This window comes from Cibotium barometz, chromosome 25, assembly GCF_041138505.1.
Source record: "Cibotium barometz isolate CiBa-2024 chromosome 25, ASM4113850v1, whole genome shotgun sequence".
NCBI lineage: Eukaryota > Viridiplantae > Streptophyta > Polypodiopsida > Cyatheales > Cibotiaceae > Cibotium > Cibotium barometz.
The window spans coordinates 19,069,455-19,085,983 of record NC_141070.1 but is presented as its reverse complement, the minus strand read 5'-3'; the positions used below and the strand labels follow the sequence as shown (position 1 = coordinate 19,085,983).

The following is a 16,529-nucleotide window of genomic DNA, read 5'->3' as shown; positions in this document are numbered from 1 at the left end:
TGCGTCGATACACGCGTTTCTTTAATTTAGATGCGCTTATATACGCGTTATTGCCAGTTTATACGCATTAATACACGCGTAAGTTCCAAGGTATCCGCGCAGATACACAGAAGTTTTAGCAGTTTTGACGTGTTTATACACGCGAACAGAGAGCAAAAAAAAAATCTAGAGAGTGCTATTTGGTGCCTGAATACTGTTCCAGCATTCCAGCACCCAATAGCACTCTCTGGTTTAGGGTTTTTGGTGCATTAGACCGTCCCATTAGACCATATTCCACGAAGAACATATGCACGAGGGAGATTAAGACAAGAACAACATGAATGCATACATTGTCATTACACGATTCAAGACAGACATGAATGTAATACTATCGATCAATCAATTCAATATTACTATCAAAATTTCATACATGTATACAAGGGAGTCCATATCTCGAAGTAGCCCATGGCTTGAGTTTACAAAAAAATATATACAATCACATCCTAAATATGGAATGTGATACTACAAATCTGAGTACTACTCAGACCCAGATGATGACTCGGTGCTCCCCCCATGCTCAGATGAGCTCGCATCGGTCGGAATGTCCGAGGAGTAGTGCTCACGTCCACCCTCTGCAGCGGCGGCTGGTGGATCATCAGCAGCTTGTGCCTGTTCAAGTAATATATAGTATATAAGTATATCTATATATATATATATGCAATTCAATAAACCAAAACCATTCGTTACGAATTTTCAAGTACCTGTCGACCGTATGGTCTCATGGCCAACTCAAACTGCGCGTCCGTAATACGTCCCTCGGCTCTGAAGATGGCCCACGTGTCACGTCTGCTATGCCGGCGAGCATACGCAGTATCGTGGGTTGTGGGCTTCCTCCCCGTAACCCGTCGCTGTATCATAATCAACACAATTTGTAAGATTAAAACAATTCATAGAATCAATGAATTAAGTAAACAATCAAATAAAGTGACAGGATACTTACGAACTCTGCCTCCCATGACTCGACGCCGCCAGATCCGAAATGCGAAGATCCAACGGTCTCCATCTGGATCCGTCGTGCCTCCACATGCTGCTTGCTCTTCACGCCACCCTCTGCTCGTTTCTTTGCCTCCTTCCACTCGCGTTTGTGCGCAGTGGCAGGTTTCTCGGCAGGATAGCCACCCGCAGCTACATTTAGCCGGTCATTGTACGCGAGTTTTTTAAGGTGAGATCTTTTATTACTTAAGATCTCCCTTATTCGCGTCCTTCCCCATACATCCGAGAATGTAGCATGTGGGGGATTGGGGTACCGACTGTGTACAACCTCTATCACCTCCCCAACTAATCGGCTATTTTGATCTTTAAATTTAATAAAACAATTTCTATATGAGTTTGATACTACCCCACGCATGTACTCCATTACCTCCCTCCCTCTCGCATCCATCACTATCCCGCCCCTATCCGTCACATCATAGCAAACCACTCTCTCCATCTCTCTCATCTCCTCCTCTTCCGAACTGTCTCCTCTAACTCTTCTCCCTCTATCTCCTCTCTCACCCCGTGCCCTACTACCTCCCCCACCTCCCCCACCTCCCCCACCAAAGCACCCGCCGCATCCTCCACTCCCACTCTTCCTACTGCTGCGGGTGGAGTCACGACTGGGGGATTGTCTACGTGACGGTGGCTGTGAGCCCTGACATGACGGTGGCTCTGAGGGAGCACGTGATGGTGGCTGTGAGGGTGTACGTGAGTGTGTCTGGGACGAGGTATGTCTCCTCGGTGGACGTGGAAGAGGAGAAGCTGCATGCCGTCTCGTCGGACTCGGAGGAATAGACGGCACTGGAGTGCCCTGGATACTCGCGGTAGGGGTATAGACACCAGGCAGGGAAGGAGGGGGATGGGCATACATATACTCTGTAAGCTCAACCGGACCAGGTTGGCGCCCAAAGTGATTCATCATCTCCATCAACCAATTGCTGTACGCAAATGGATCGGATGAAGAACCTGGAATATCCATAAAGAACCTGCAACAAACATCATCATGTACATCATGGGCTGTCTCTTGACTCACACATTGTCATTACACAAGTCAATTGCCTGCAAACCATGAAATCTGAAACGCCGCAGTTTTCTGTCTGCAGAAACGCGTGTATAAACCCGTTAAAAAATGCGTGTATACACCCGGCCAAAAACGCGTGTATATGCGCGTGAAAAAACTCTGCAGACAGGTTACACGCGCTTCTACACGCGTTTGTACACGCAACCTGCGAAAAAATTTTCTCGAAAAGACCGACCCCCCGACAAAGACAGAATGTCCTTATAAAAGGACCAGCCATTGTCGCCCCTGTCAGGATGCAGCAACCCAATCGTGTGCAAAAAGACAAACCCAAAGAGCAAAGAGCAAAGTAAACAAATCTGACAAAAAAGACAAGGCACAGGACAAAGTGACTCACCTCTGAAAAAGTGAGTCCTCTCTGCTCCTTCTCTGCTCCCTCCTTCTCCCGTGTGTGTGCTCCTTTCTCTGCTCCCTCCTTGCTGTTGGAAGAGGCGAAAACAGGCGAAAACGCATGCACTGTTGATTTCTAAGTTCAAAATCTATATTTGGGGAAGGCGGGCTATTTTTAGTTTAAATATGCCGTCGCGTTTATGTTCGCGTTTATGAACGCAGGTATATTCGCGTGTATATGATTTTAGCTGCGTTTATACACGCGTTTTGCAGAGATTAGCCGCATGAATACACGCGTTTTTTAGGAAGTAGCCGCGTTTATACACGCAAGTTTTAGGAAATAGCCGCGTGAATACACGCGATTTTGTGCTTTCATTAAAAATATATAATGAGTTTGTGTTTTCTGGTTTGTACACAGGATGTCATCAACCTCTTCAAGCAGTTCTGGGGAAGATGAGACAATGCGTCATCGTAATCGCGATGTGTGGTTGGGACAACGGATCAAATGTATGTGTAATCGATGTCAAGGATGCATTGTACGAGCACGTCGAATTACCTTGAATCACATCTCCATGTATGGAGAATGGAATCAAACAGGTTTAGAGGTGAGTAGATGTAAATTGATGGTATTCAAATGACTCATGGTATCCAAATTAAATTAATAGAGTTGTAACATATAATTTGATAAATTGAAGCAGGATGCAGTACCACACCCTAACATGGTACCCTACGCGCGACGAGAGCACGTAAAGCGTCGACGAGATGATGCTGGAGCTTTGAGATCTATTGTCAGAGATGAGTGGGAAAGGGACGACAATAGCCCTGCACCCCACGAAGTTGTGGAAGAGGAGGTGCTTGATGATATGGTGCGGAATCTTTTTAAGGATGATCCCAAAGGTATGGACGACGATGATATGGAACAAGAGCATCTTTATAAAGCTTCATTGACACCGGTGTTTGAAGGGTGCACATTCTCAGTTTTACGTGCTTCACTTGAACTACTTAATATACAAACAGTTTATGGATGGAGCAATGCAAGTCTTGACGCATTGTTGAAGTAAGCATTCTAACTTATAAATTTGAATTAGTGGTTTAAGGTTTAGGATTTAAGACTAATTATAATTGATGATATTGGATGCAGGCTATTGTCAAACATGCTTCCAAAGGAAAATGGACTACCCACCTCAAGAGACATAGCGAGGCGCTATGTGACATCTCTTGGAGGACTGGATTATGATAAAATACATGCATGCGTCAATGATTGCATTCTCTTTCGTGGGACGCATAAGGAGGCTCTGACATGTCCCACTTGTGGTGAAGCAAGGTACAGAACAGATATGAAGAGTTTTGATGTACCTCGTAAAGTCTTGCGACACTTTCCTATAATTCCTCGCATCAAACACATGTTCAAGTGCAAATCCATAGCAGAGCTCATGTCATGGCATTCCTCACATCGATCGGATGATGGCATGTGGAGAATTCCCGCAGACACTCCTGCTTGGAAGCATATTGAAGATGAGTGGCCCGGCTTTAAAACAGAGCCCAGAAACTTGAGACTTGTCCTGGGTATGGATGGAGTGAATCCATTTGGTTTCAAAAGCACCGCATACAGCGTGTGGCCAGTTGTGCTGGTGAATTACAACCTTCCACCATCAATGGCGATCAAGAAGGGACATCTTATGTTATCCCTTCTAATTCCAAGGAAACATAAAGTCAAGCATATGGATGTTTATCTTGAACCACTGATTGATGAGTTGGAGGAACTATGGAGAGGTGTTGCGGTGGTGGACATTAGTAGGCCTCCCTCCTCTCGACACTTCGACTTAAAAGCAGTGTTGATGTGGACAATGCATGACTTTCCAGGATACAGCGATTGTTCTGGTAAGAATTCTAATTACCTCCCTACTCTATTACTATTGGCTATATATATTAATTAGACGGTTTGACTTTATTATTCTAACTTTTATTTATATTTTAACAGGTTTGAAAACATCGGGTAAACATGCATGTCCTGTTTGTGGCCCTTCGTTAGTACATGAGTATGCTGATGGTTTGTGTAAGACTATATTCGATAATCATCATCGATTTCTCCCCTCAGATCATCCTAAATATGTTGCTAGTAAGAGTAACATTCCTCCACAAACACTTCGTGCGTTAGATTGGAAGCGTATTTGGGAGTCTACAACTATTCTTCCTCCAGATGGCATGAACAGGTATAGTGATGTTTTTTCAATCTTGTTTTGTGTAGTCTCTAATTGGATTAAAGGTCACATAGAGCAATCCCTTGTGCAGGTACTCCATTTTTTTTCGGCTGCCATATTGGACCCATCTTAAGATCAACCATCTTCTTGATCCCATGCACATCTTCAAGAATGTGGGATCTGGTATTTGGGAACATATTACTGGTAAACGAGACAATGTTAGCGTACGTGAGGACTTGCGGGTCGTAGGACGTATGCGTCAAGCTTGGCCACGAGAGGTGGGTGGGCACGTTCGTCTTCCGCCTGCACCATGGATTATATCAAAGAAAGAGGAGAAGCAGGTAAAGCAGGCCATCACCACTTTGCGTACTCCCACTGGATGCATGAGATCATTGAAGGGAGCCTTTACAACCACTAAGAAAAGAGGCGTTGAGCAACTATATGGGTTGAAGTCCCACGATTGGCACAAGATGCTTCAAGTAAGTGTTTTCCAAGTCTTGTACGTACGTTGAAATTAAATTTTGTAATGCCATAAACCATAAATGTGCTCTTATGTGCGCAGTTCATACTACCTACTAGCATCGACCATTGTGCGAATAAGAGTTTGAAAAAATGTATTTATAAGATGGGCGAGCTTGTGAGGTATGTAAAACCCATGCTCAGATCACCCTTCATTATACCTTGCAAAATGAACGTGCATGAGGTATAACGTACTATTTATTTATTTTTCAAATATGTTAGTTCCAAAGCAATTGATCCAGCCACGTTGGATGATGCGCGTGTTATGGCAGTGGAGGTGGTTTGTTTGGTAGAGGAGACTTTTCCGCGAACCATTCTCACAAGTCAACTACATCTCATTGTACATTTAGTGGACGAAATTGCTTTATGTGGTACTGTGCATGCACGTTGGATGTTCTTCCTAGAGCGCTTCATGAAGACCTTAAAAGACTTTGTGAGGCAAAGTGCAAGGCCTGAAGGAAGCATGGCCGAGGGTTGGTTGATACAAGAGTCTCTTGTATATATTTCAGAATTTCTTGGTCAGGTGGACAGCTCTTTGCCACGACTATGGAGCAATGAAGAGGACTTGAGGATGACCTCTATTGTGCCTCAAGGAAAAGGACAGAGTAAAGTAATTGACAGAACATTGATTGATGATCTCAATTTCACTTGTATCCTTAATAGTGATGTGATGAGCAGATGGGTTACAAGATATGAGGATGCAAAGACAAAAAGGCAAGCAGAAAGAGCTCTCTTTCGGAGGCAACATGGCTCTCGGAAGGCGTACCCTAAGCATCTAGCAACACTTCCGAATGATATCCATGTTGATTGGTTGCATGAGGAAATGGAGAGAGCAGAGAGCGACGAGGGGCTGCATATCACGGCGGAAGAATGGGAGTATGCACGAGGATGCATGTCAAAGGTACATAGAACTAATGTTTTGCATTAGTTGTAAGTGATTTGCTTTTAATATTTATTCACATTGCTTACACAAATATTGCTTCTATTTTGGTCCAGTGCACTATGTTCAATGCTATATGGTGTGAAGGCAAGCATTTTCGAACACAAAGAATTGATGAAAAGAGAAATACACAAGATTGCGGTGTCATTAGTAGCTTTGAGGGAGCTAATGGAAAAATGGATGATTATTGTGGCATAATCCAAGACATATTTAGGCTTGACTTTCGTCGCTTCTTTGTGTATGTTTTGGATGTCAAATGGCAAATGAACGTGGTGGAAAAAGGGCCTGATGCAACGATAAAACGCCATGCAAGTGGATATGTAACTATTGACTCTACAAAGTTCTGGCAAACAAAGAAAGATAGGCTCGTATTGCCACAACAATGTGAGCAGGTATGCATTTTTTTACTAATGTGTTTCATGTACATATATATCTAAGCTCGCATACCCCTTGACTTTTGATATGCTAATTAATTACTGTACTGTGTGTATTTGAGTAGGTTATCTATCTACCAATGGTGCATGACATCAAATGGTGGTACGTCATCCCTATTGCACCACGTTCCAAAGTGATGTATAATACATTCACTGATATGGAGCATATGGAGGATGTAACAAGCCGCAATGAAGATGACGTCGAACATTGAAGATGTTGTGATCGATGATCAAGAAATAAGAGATGATCGTGATAATGAGGATGAGCATGCCATTTCTCATGATCATGAGAATGACCCTACCATTGAGGATGATGGTGATGTTGATGAGGATGATCAGGACATCGATACCATTATCAATGGAGTACAGAATATCGATAGTGGAATAAATTTAATCGTAGCCTTACCAATTGATCAAATGGATATTGATGTTGATCGTTTGACAAGGATGGATCTTATTGAAGATGAGATCGAACCCTAACCAATCCGTCACTGTATGTTCTAAATTGATGACATTTCTATCATCTCATATGCATGATTTATTTTTGAATATATTTCATTGTTGTAAATGCATGTAGTGGGATTGTGTAATGATGTATACTGTAATGTACTATGAGATGGTTTAAGGAAAATAGTTTTTAATTTTGTTAAGGAATTCAGTTTTTTTTCAGTTTTTCTCTGCCATGCGTGTATTAATCCGTGTACAGTGGCGTGTATTTATCCGTGTATAATAGCGAGTATTACCCCGTAAATATTATCGTGTATTTATGCGTGTATTACTGCGTGTATATAAACGCGTTTATACACGCGTTGATAAATGCAAATATACACGCGAACTTAAATGCTAAAATACACGCACCCGATTCTATTCAAATACAAGCGCGACCATACACCCGTTCGTAATTTATCGCGTGTATGAAACGCGTGTATGGCAGCATTGTCTTGTAGTGTGCGGTCTTCCCTCACAAAATTTGGTCTTGGTAACCCCATCATTGGTTGGCTTTGCACCCTCTTGTGAAGGCTTTTGAGAAGTATTCCCACTTTTGAAATCACCCACATTGTATGGTTTTCTACCACTACCATAGATGGTAGGAAATTTGGATACATTGGGAGTGGTAAAAGGTGGCTTTGTGAAAGCATTTGACCCATAATCCAGCCAAAGATTCACCCATGTATTTGCATACGTTTCATCATATATCTCAACCAAGATCATTGCATCCTTAAGATTTGTTGGTCTCTCTGTGCCTTCACATCTGTTTCATTTGCATTATTATTGCCCTTGATATACTTCACTATTTTAAACTCTTCAGTAAACCCTTCAACATGAAGCATAAGTTTGAGAAACTTATGTGTATACTCCTTCACAGTCGAGTATCTTTGTTGTAGATCATCCCATTAACAAACCATTTTATCTTTATGCATCTTGGAAGTGAATGTGTCTCACATATCTTCCTTGAATGCATCCCAACTTGTGGCCTCATGACCTTGTGATTGGAGATGCCTCCACCATGCATGAGCATAACCTTCCAAGTGTAAGTTAGAAAAGTAAACCATAGCTTTCTCACTTCAAGGGTTCATCTCAAAATAGAGATTCAATTTATTCACCCACTCCTCAAAGATGTCATTGTTAGTGCCTTCCCCACTAAAATTTGAAAGGAAAATCTTATCGTTCACACCCTTAAATTCATTAGGAAGTGAATGGGGTCTTCTTGGGCCCTTTAATTTGCCTAAGCCTAATCAAGGTGATTAAGGAATAGCCAAATGGGGGGTTGCCATGTGGACTAAAATGTTGGGTTTGTAAGAGAGGTGTAAGAGTGGTCAAAGGGTGCACTTTTTCCCCCAAAAAGGGGGGAGGCAATTTTACAATTTTCGGACCTCCATAACTTCTACATACAAGCTCCGATTTGAGCGGAGATTATAGATCCGTGATCTACGCATCAAGAGCTTTCCATAGATATGTTACATGATATGGTTTTGTCCGCTAGATTTTAAATTCCATTTTCCCCCCAAAATTCAAATTCGAATAAAGTAGTCGTTTTGAAGCTTCTAATTAGAAAACGTTTCTTCTTAAGAGAAAAGGTTTGACTCCTTAAACTGCCAAATAAAAGGGCCCAAGAAGCCTTCCATTGAGGTCCTAATGTATCTCCATTCCCATCCATATAATGATTGTAATCCTCAAACTCACCAAAAAGATCTTCTTCAACATGAGGTCTTGAAGCACCACACCTCGATGAGTATTCTCCTTGAATGGAACATGACCATCAATCTTTGGGACTCTTGAGACTTCATTTGGAGATGCATGACCCTTGCCTTTGGCTTCATTTGGATGTGTATGGAAACATAGGGTTGTGCATAGCACCATAACTAGAATGAAAACTTGGGTGATGATTCTCTTTGTCTTCAACATGAGCTTGTCGCACATTGTGAGATGGTCCACCCTTATCTTCATCCTTGCTCTTTATCTCAACACGCATGCCTGTAATCTCTTTAAAAATGGGTTGTATCATGGTTTCCATAAGTGGTTGCATCATGCTTCTCATCATCATCATCATTTGTGACATATCATTTGTCACTTGTGCATTTTCTCCTCCCAAATGATTTAATGTATTGGCCAAATTTGTAAAACTTGGTCCAACTATGTGCCATATTTGTATTATTGTTGTCACCTTGTAAATTCATATCCTCTTCACCAATCACCTCTACATGATCTTCATTCACCATTTCCTTGTCTTCCCTTGTCTCTCGAAGTTCTATCTCTTGCTTTGATGGATGCCCCCTTGGCATAATGGTGGCTGAAAATGGAAAATGGCTAGTAGAAGGCTTAGATGGTGTAAGAAATTGATGATATAGGGCTCTGGATAGATCTTATTGCATAGTATCCAAATATGTAAAAATAGATTTTTTTGGATAGGACCTAATATTCTCTATTTTAGGGTTTGTACAACACTGCTGAAAATAGAAATTAGGCTATGGGGTACTTAAAACTCATCCGATTTAGATGAAACTTGGTGTATGAGCATGTGATAAGGAGTACTAACTATTCCTAAGAGGGTTGACCAAAGTCAAAGTGTAAATGACCTTTTTAGTCAAAGTCAACTATCTAGGTTTGACAATCCAAACGACATCGGATTTGGGTGTACTATGGATTTTTGGAAAGCCCTTATGTTGTGCATCCATATTATAATGTCATTTGTCCCAAATAACTTGTTTTTTCTGACTAAGCCCAAGTTTGACCTCCAATGAAAAATGGCAAGTTGGGGATCCAAATGGTGTCGAGATGGAGAGGTTTAAGGGAGTACTGAGAGCTTATAAAACCACACCTAATGTGATTTTATTAAATTAGGGTTTTGTGAATTTGTAAATTTTTCTCAAGTGCTCTTTTGGTATCCATTTGCCTTCCACATGTTGCACATGTTCCACCCTGACTTCCAAGAACTTTTGGCATCAAAAAGAAACTTACGTGTGTCCACAAATTCCATCAATCCAATCCATTCATGTAAATTTTAAAATTGTTTTGCATGGTATCCTTTGTATTAGGGACCAAATCTCAAGTTTTCCAATGAAGTCGATCCAACAATCAATGCTCCCTTGGCATTTGGCCATAGAATCGAAATTATATCCTCATTGCATCATACATTGACCAATCGCATACTCGAGATAGCATATTGCATGTAACCTTTGAGCCGATGAAGCAATTTAATCTTTGTGCCGATGAAAATTGAGTGTCGATGGAGAGCTTTGCTTGCTAATCCTCTAGCCAAGCTACCCCACCCATTTCAGATTTAAAACTAGGGTTTAGCCAATGCGATTTTACTCTCTGGGTCACGCCTTCGATTCATTTTTTCCACTCGAAGCATAACATCACTCGATCTCATACTGGAAAAAATCCGTGAAAAGTTACTTGATTCGTTGTTAGAATGTGGAGAGTCAGTGAAGTGATTTACAAGATTCAATGATTCCTCAAAAGGTGTTGAGGGATTTTCCTATCATACCCCGCATTCAACACATGTTCTAGTGCAATTCTATTGTGCTAAAATCATGACATGGCATGCACACATTCATTCTGGCAATGGCACATGAGGGTCCCTATACGGATACATTGGCATGGCAACACATAAAAGATGACTAGACAGAACTCAAGGATGAGCCAGGTCAACTTAGATTGGGTATGGATGCACTCAATTCATTTGGTCTCAAATTGACATCATGGACCCCATGGCTAGTGATAGTAGTGAAGTACAATCTCCCTTCTTGGAAGTTGTTAACCCTTTCCAGAGACCTCTATGGTGTCGATGTCCCACCATATTGTTTTCACTTCTTTTGGGGCACAAGCATTGGAATGGCCAAAATTCACTAGAAAACCATGTATTGTATATTTTATGAGTGTGCTCGTCAACCCCTAAGGTACACCATGGGATTGTAGGTTGAGTGCTACCTCTATAATAAGAGTTTACAATAGCTAGAGTGGCCAAATAAGCCCAAAGACCAAGCTTTTAACTTTGGCCACCCAAGAGTGTGAACCCTAGAGGGCACCTACAAGACCTAAAATATGACTCTCACCTCTCATTCCGTTATGCAACTAATAGAGTGCTCTTCTTCTCTGAGTCTTTCTTCTTTATTAATTCAATTGAGATCCAATTAGAGCTGTTATATGCTCATTGTGTATGTGTGAGAGGAGGGTTGATCTTCCATTGGTGGAGAGCGACGACGATGGTGGAGTGGAGGTCTCTCAAGGTACTCCTGTAATGGTGATAGCCACGAAAATCCCAACAACTAGCATTCAATGAAGTGAGTGACACAAACCCCATTTGCATTTTGTGTGTAGGCCATGGTAGGTTTGCTTCTCGATTGAGGAGTTGTGCTCCCAAGTGTCATTGGGCAAAGCCTCGTGACATTTTATCTTTCCTTACGCCTTTCTCGTAGCATAAGGGCCCTCCATAAGTGGCACCACCATCACGAAATAGTGCCATAGCATAGACACAATGCATTTTGAATGCATGTGTAGGTATGGTTAATTTTTGTTATGTTTCTTTTTTCTAGTTTTTTTTTCAAGAATGGCAAAAAAGAAAGAATTCAAATCTAAAGGTGTTTGTTTTCTTGATTTGTTGTGTTTTCCATTACAAATTTGTATTCAATTTATGTTTATAATAACAATTTCTATTGTTTCTATAATTTTGGATTTTCTATACTATCTTTTTTTTACATTTTTGCATTTTAAAAATAAAAACAAAATAGTCAAATGAGCATATAATGGAAAGAATTTGGTTGAATTGAACTTAGAATCAGCTTCGTAGCATAGTTTTTAACCCTAATTTTGACTCCACATGACGAAATTGGAAAAAAAGCTAAAATTAGAATAGGATTTATAACATATAATTCTTTGTATTTTTGCAGGTTTTTGTATTTTGCATTAGTGCAAATACGCAAGTTAATTAGCCATAGTTCTTTTTCTAATTTGGGGCATTTTTACTAGCTGGCTGTATTTAATGCATAACATCTTTTAGGCCACGAGTCACAAAAACCCAAATCAAGATATTAACCAATTTAAGATAATTTAGGATTGGCTGGGCGCATTCAATGCATACCAGCTTTTAAGCACGTCTATAGGTCAAAGACTCTAAAAATACCAAAAGCGTTGAAAGTAAAAAATAAAACAATAAGAAATAAAAACTAAAAAGAAGATTTTTAAAAAAGAGAAAAGGTAAAACTGAAAAGAGAAAAGGGCCACAAAGAGTAGATTTTTTTCGAAAAGTACAGGCACAAGTTCGCCTAATAAATGTTTGACTATTGTGATCATTTTAATGTGACATATGTAACATCCCAAAAATTTTTGTTTTTCCACAAGGAGCTTCCTTAACTATGGGAGCTAGCTCTTGTGTAGTTCTTGACTGACCCAAAAAACGTATAGTGTTTTTTCTATCATATGGATTAAGAAACACCAAAGACGTGTTTTGAAAAAAATTTGGACAATCCAAAAAAAAATTTAAAAATAATAAAAATCAAACTTGTCTGAAACATCCTAAATACCTACGGTATGGGCAGATTTTGGAGGCCAATTTAGAGGAAAGTAGGTCCATCGAGACCTTCAATAGTCGGAACCTAGTTTAGTATTATACAAGGATCTACCAATAAGTAAAAATGATTCTTCATTTTATTTGGATTCAATGGAAGGATCTTGAGTCCCAAGAAGTGAAAATCCTAACTAGGCCTCACCAATCAAAGCTAGCTATCAGTATTTTTGACCATGTAGCTAGCTATCTTGAGTAGAGATTCCGCCTAAACCGCTACCTCTAAACCAAATCTTACTACATAGAGACCACATGATGAAAGCGTTTAGGTAAACTCTAGAGAGCACTTGGTGTAGTGTCATCATTACAAGGAGGGAGTGTTTATGTTGATATCCCTATCCATTAAACTCTTATTACACCTGCTATAACTTTGACTATTAAATCACCCCCTACACAAGTGTATATGCCTGATGGTAGAACATTAGAAGAAGTGAAGGAAATAGAGACACTAATCCAAGCTACTAGAGCAAAGGAAGAAGAGACCTTGCAAGTGGACCAATAATGATTAGCAGTCCAAAAATAGCTCGGTATGTCCAAAACGAGTCTTAAGCCAAGACTACACAAGTATTGCGCGCCTATAGTCTCAACACAAGCAATAGCATTGCGTCTACCATGAGGAAAGAACTAGGCATTCAAGTCTTGGATCAACATCTTCTCACACATATGATTAGGAGTATATGATCGATCAACATAAACTTTTGTGAATTTTGGTACATGTAAAGATTTATATTATGTGAATGTTTGTCTGAAATTCTATGATTATTTTCTTATGTGCTAAGAATATTGGATACTATTTGAGAGGATTGATTTGATTGTAGTACTATGTAGAACAAAGGACATCCAATTAAATGCATCCATGTTGTCATAGTTAATATAATGTCTTTATAATTTAGTTTGCAACAAGCATATGACTTATGGTTTAGTTGCCTATATTTTTATGACTTATTGGTTGCCTATATTTATGTAAGAAATTCCAGATCTTGAGACTCCACGCATGGTATTTATGGTTTTCTAGCTTAGTTTGCAAGCATGTAACTTATGGTTTAGTAGCATGTAACTTACGGCTTGGTTGCCTATATTTATGTAACTTATGGTGTGGTTCTCTATATTTATGTAAGAAATTCCAGAAGAGGCTTGCAATGATGAGAAAAGGAGAGAAACCGATGATGGGAATGATGGTTTGGTTGCCTGTATTTATTAAGGAATTCCACAAGAAGCTCGCAATGACGAGAAAGGAGAAGGAACCGATAATAGGAATGATGACAAGTAGGTAGGGTTTTTTTTACAAATGTTTTTTTTCTAAGAACAAGCTAGATCTATTTTTTGTAACACAATAATATAAACAACTCTCAGTAAAATATAATCGTATTTATATGTAAGAGTATGCCTTGCTTTCAAATATCTTTCATTTAATTCCTCTAATTTGATTACGTGTTCGGGTACCAATAGCAGAATGGGATAGATAGATTGGGATGGTTGGAAGAGTTGCCAACCCCAATCTGCCACATTCTACCATATATAGAGAAAGGGAGAGAGAGAGAGTAGGGAAAGGCATCATAATATGTATAGATTTTAAAATAGCATTGATATGTGCATCAGTATATTCTCATCTTGACACATATACCGATGCTTATTTCGATGCTTTTTCTAACGTTGGCATTGACACCCGCTTTTCCCGATATTTATACTGATGGTCTTCTACCAACACTTAAACCGACGACAATATCGATGATAGGAGAAAAAATTAAAATCTTAGTCTAAGACATCGATATGAGCATCAGTATGGAGTCATTCTCTTGGAGTCATCAGTATGTAATAGGGTTTGTAACAAACTCTATTGTGATTAGGGCTTACTATGAGAGCCAAGGCCATAAATAGCATCGTGGACTTGATGCATCGCTTTTTCGTCATGGTGGTGAGGTGACAATCCAGCATTACTGTGGCTGCGACGCACGCATAATAGGCTCGCTCAACCTGCGGGACAGAGAACCATAGTGTATTATGATCAATCACAATTCATCACCATGACAAATAATCATAGAGTCTAAAGTCTGAGGTGGTTCACCCTAACTGTAATGATGTAACAAGGTTAGTGCTGCCAGAGTCGGCGGGCTGGATAGGCTGCAGTCTAGAAGGTATTGGATATGCTAGCGTCCTTGAAACACCTGCGGCGGAATCGCTAGCAGTCGTCTTATTAGCAGCTGCAGCACCTGCCTCAAGAGTCCTTTGTAACTCAATGATCTGCTTTAAACCCAATGCATCAGTGCTAAAAAGCATTACTGAATGAACACAAAGCTGTAATCCATTTTCGTTTCCATCCATATTCTTGCTGAAAATTCTCTCAAACCTTACTTTCTCCCTTAAACTCTTGTTCTCCGCTTGTAAATAATAGTCCTGCATCATCAATTCACCATTCACGATCTCCATTTGGCCTTCAAACGTACCTCTCACTAGCATTTTAAGAACAAATTCCAATGTTGTGGCCGGAGCTCAGAGTTGCCTACCTTCTGATTGAGCTCCTGCAATTGCTCCAACATCAATTGATCCTGCAGCAGCACGCTACAGAATCAGAGCAAACGTACCACAATGGTGCATTTCCTTTCTTTGCATAGCTTGAATCTCATAGAGCTCATGTGCGTGCCTACTGCTCGAACAAAACAGGCATTTAATGTTCTTTTCACCGGTTGGAAACTCTTAAAAATTGGCTAAAATTTGACTCACCCTTAACTTTTTGCATTCTTGGTTATAAAACAAGTGGTTAAAGCCAATCGGCGCTAGCCCTTCAAGGCATCTGCTTTCAATACTCAAGCTCGCATTTTCAAAAAAGTTATTAACGATAGTTAGTTACACTTTTAAATTTTCGTAGCCGGGACGATCTAACTTTTTGTGTCGACTAGGGAAATGAGCATAATATGAAATAAATTCAATCGACTGGGATAAAGGGTACATAGAAAGGCCATGTCCTTACTTAAAAGGGAAGCTATTCGCGAGAAAGATGGATGTGAAAGATCCAGAAGAGTGAAGGCGCCAAAAAAAAAAGAGAATGGGGAGGTCGAAGGCATCGTGTGACAGTTTCATTTGAAAAGGAAGGAAAGGGTGGCAAAAAAAAGTTTCTTTTGGAGGAAGGTCTTTCAACTCGGAGTCAAGAAGAAGGGGAAGAGAGGATACATATATTAGGGAGAAAGAACATAGAGAGAACTGAAGCAGAGGGTAAGAGAGAGAAGCTTTAAGCTCTGTCTGTAAAAAATTTATACATGTATGTTGAATAAGTGTCTTGTTTTTTTCACTGTCTCGGTTTGTTTGAGATAGAGGGCCTGTATAAAATCGATACAATGAGAACGAGTTTTTTCTATGTTGAATCTTGTTTTGTTTAAGTCTTCTTACTAGTTGATGAGTGTGAAGTGTGTCATGTTTATCTAGCTTCTCTAAGAATCTTCTTGATGCATAATGAAAGTTGTTGTAAGGCAAGAGTTGTTGGGTCAGGATGCGCCTAGTTGTTTGTGTTTTTTTTTGTGAGTTATTTCAATGAGAGATGTTAGTTGAGGGATAATAACAGAGCAATTCAATGTGAGAAGAGGGTCCAGATAGTGAGATTCTTGTAGGCACAAATTCATCCATTAGAAAGAACGTGGAAGATAGGATTCAATCTTGATGATTTTTGCAAGTTTAGTCTAATCTAGTCCTTTCACGTACTAGTCACTTGCTTATCCATACTCTCAAAGCTAATCAGATCAAAAGTTGTCTTCTACGAGAGGTTGTGAGGATTTTGTTTAGATTAGAACATGTCTCATAATAAGGAATTGATCAGATGCTACTGGAGATAGGCTATCAAGGTCAGCAACAGTGAGATTAGGAGCTATCTAAAGTAATACTAATCAGATAAAGGATTGTTTGAATGAAGACTTGATAGATTTTAAGTTGTACATGTGAAAAATTTTAGATGAGG

General features: G+C 39.9%; 1 protein-coding gene and 1 long non-coding RNA gene across 2 annotated transcripts; both read right to left on the bottom strand.

Moving 5' to 3' along the window:
- Window positions 1-722: 722 nt before the first annotated feature.
- LOC147624330 (uncharacterized) lies at window positions 723-8,989 on the bottom strand. The gene is made up of 3 exons (XM_086819823.1): window positions 8,893-8,989; window positions 980-1,164; window positions 723-887 (listed from the first exon to the last, which is right to left on the bottom strand). The coding sequence occupies exons 1-3, from the start codon at window positions 8,987-8,989 to the stop codon at window positions 723-725; spliced, it is 447 nt and encodes a 148-aa protein (XP_086675949.1).
- Window positions 8,990-14,483: 5,494 nt separating this feature from the next.
- Window positions 14,484-14,943, bottom strand: LOC147624329 (uncharacterized). Its single transcript, XR_015269144.1, has 2 exons — window positions 14,649-14,943; window positions 14,484-14,557 (listed from the first exon to the last, which is right to left on the bottom strand). It is a non-coding gene; the product is annotated as an uncharacterized LOC147624329 (long non-coding RNA).
- Between the last annotated feature and the right edge of the window lie 1,586 nt (window positions 14,944-16,529).

Excerpts from the sequence above, each read along its gene's own strand:
- LOC147624330 (XM_086819823.1), bottom strand. The coding sequence starts at position 8,989 with ATGCGTGTTGAGATAAAGAGCAAGGATGAAGATAAGGGTGGACCATCT. Across the intron at positions 1,165-8,892 it reads CAAAGAGAATCATCACCCAA|CTGCGGGTGGCTATCCTGCC; the intron begins GTTTTCATTCTA and ends GGCTAAATGTAG. Across the intron at positions 888-979 it reads AGTCATGGGAGGCAGAGTTC|CGACGGGTTACGGGGAGGAA; the intron begins GTAAGTATCCTG and ends ATTATGATACAG.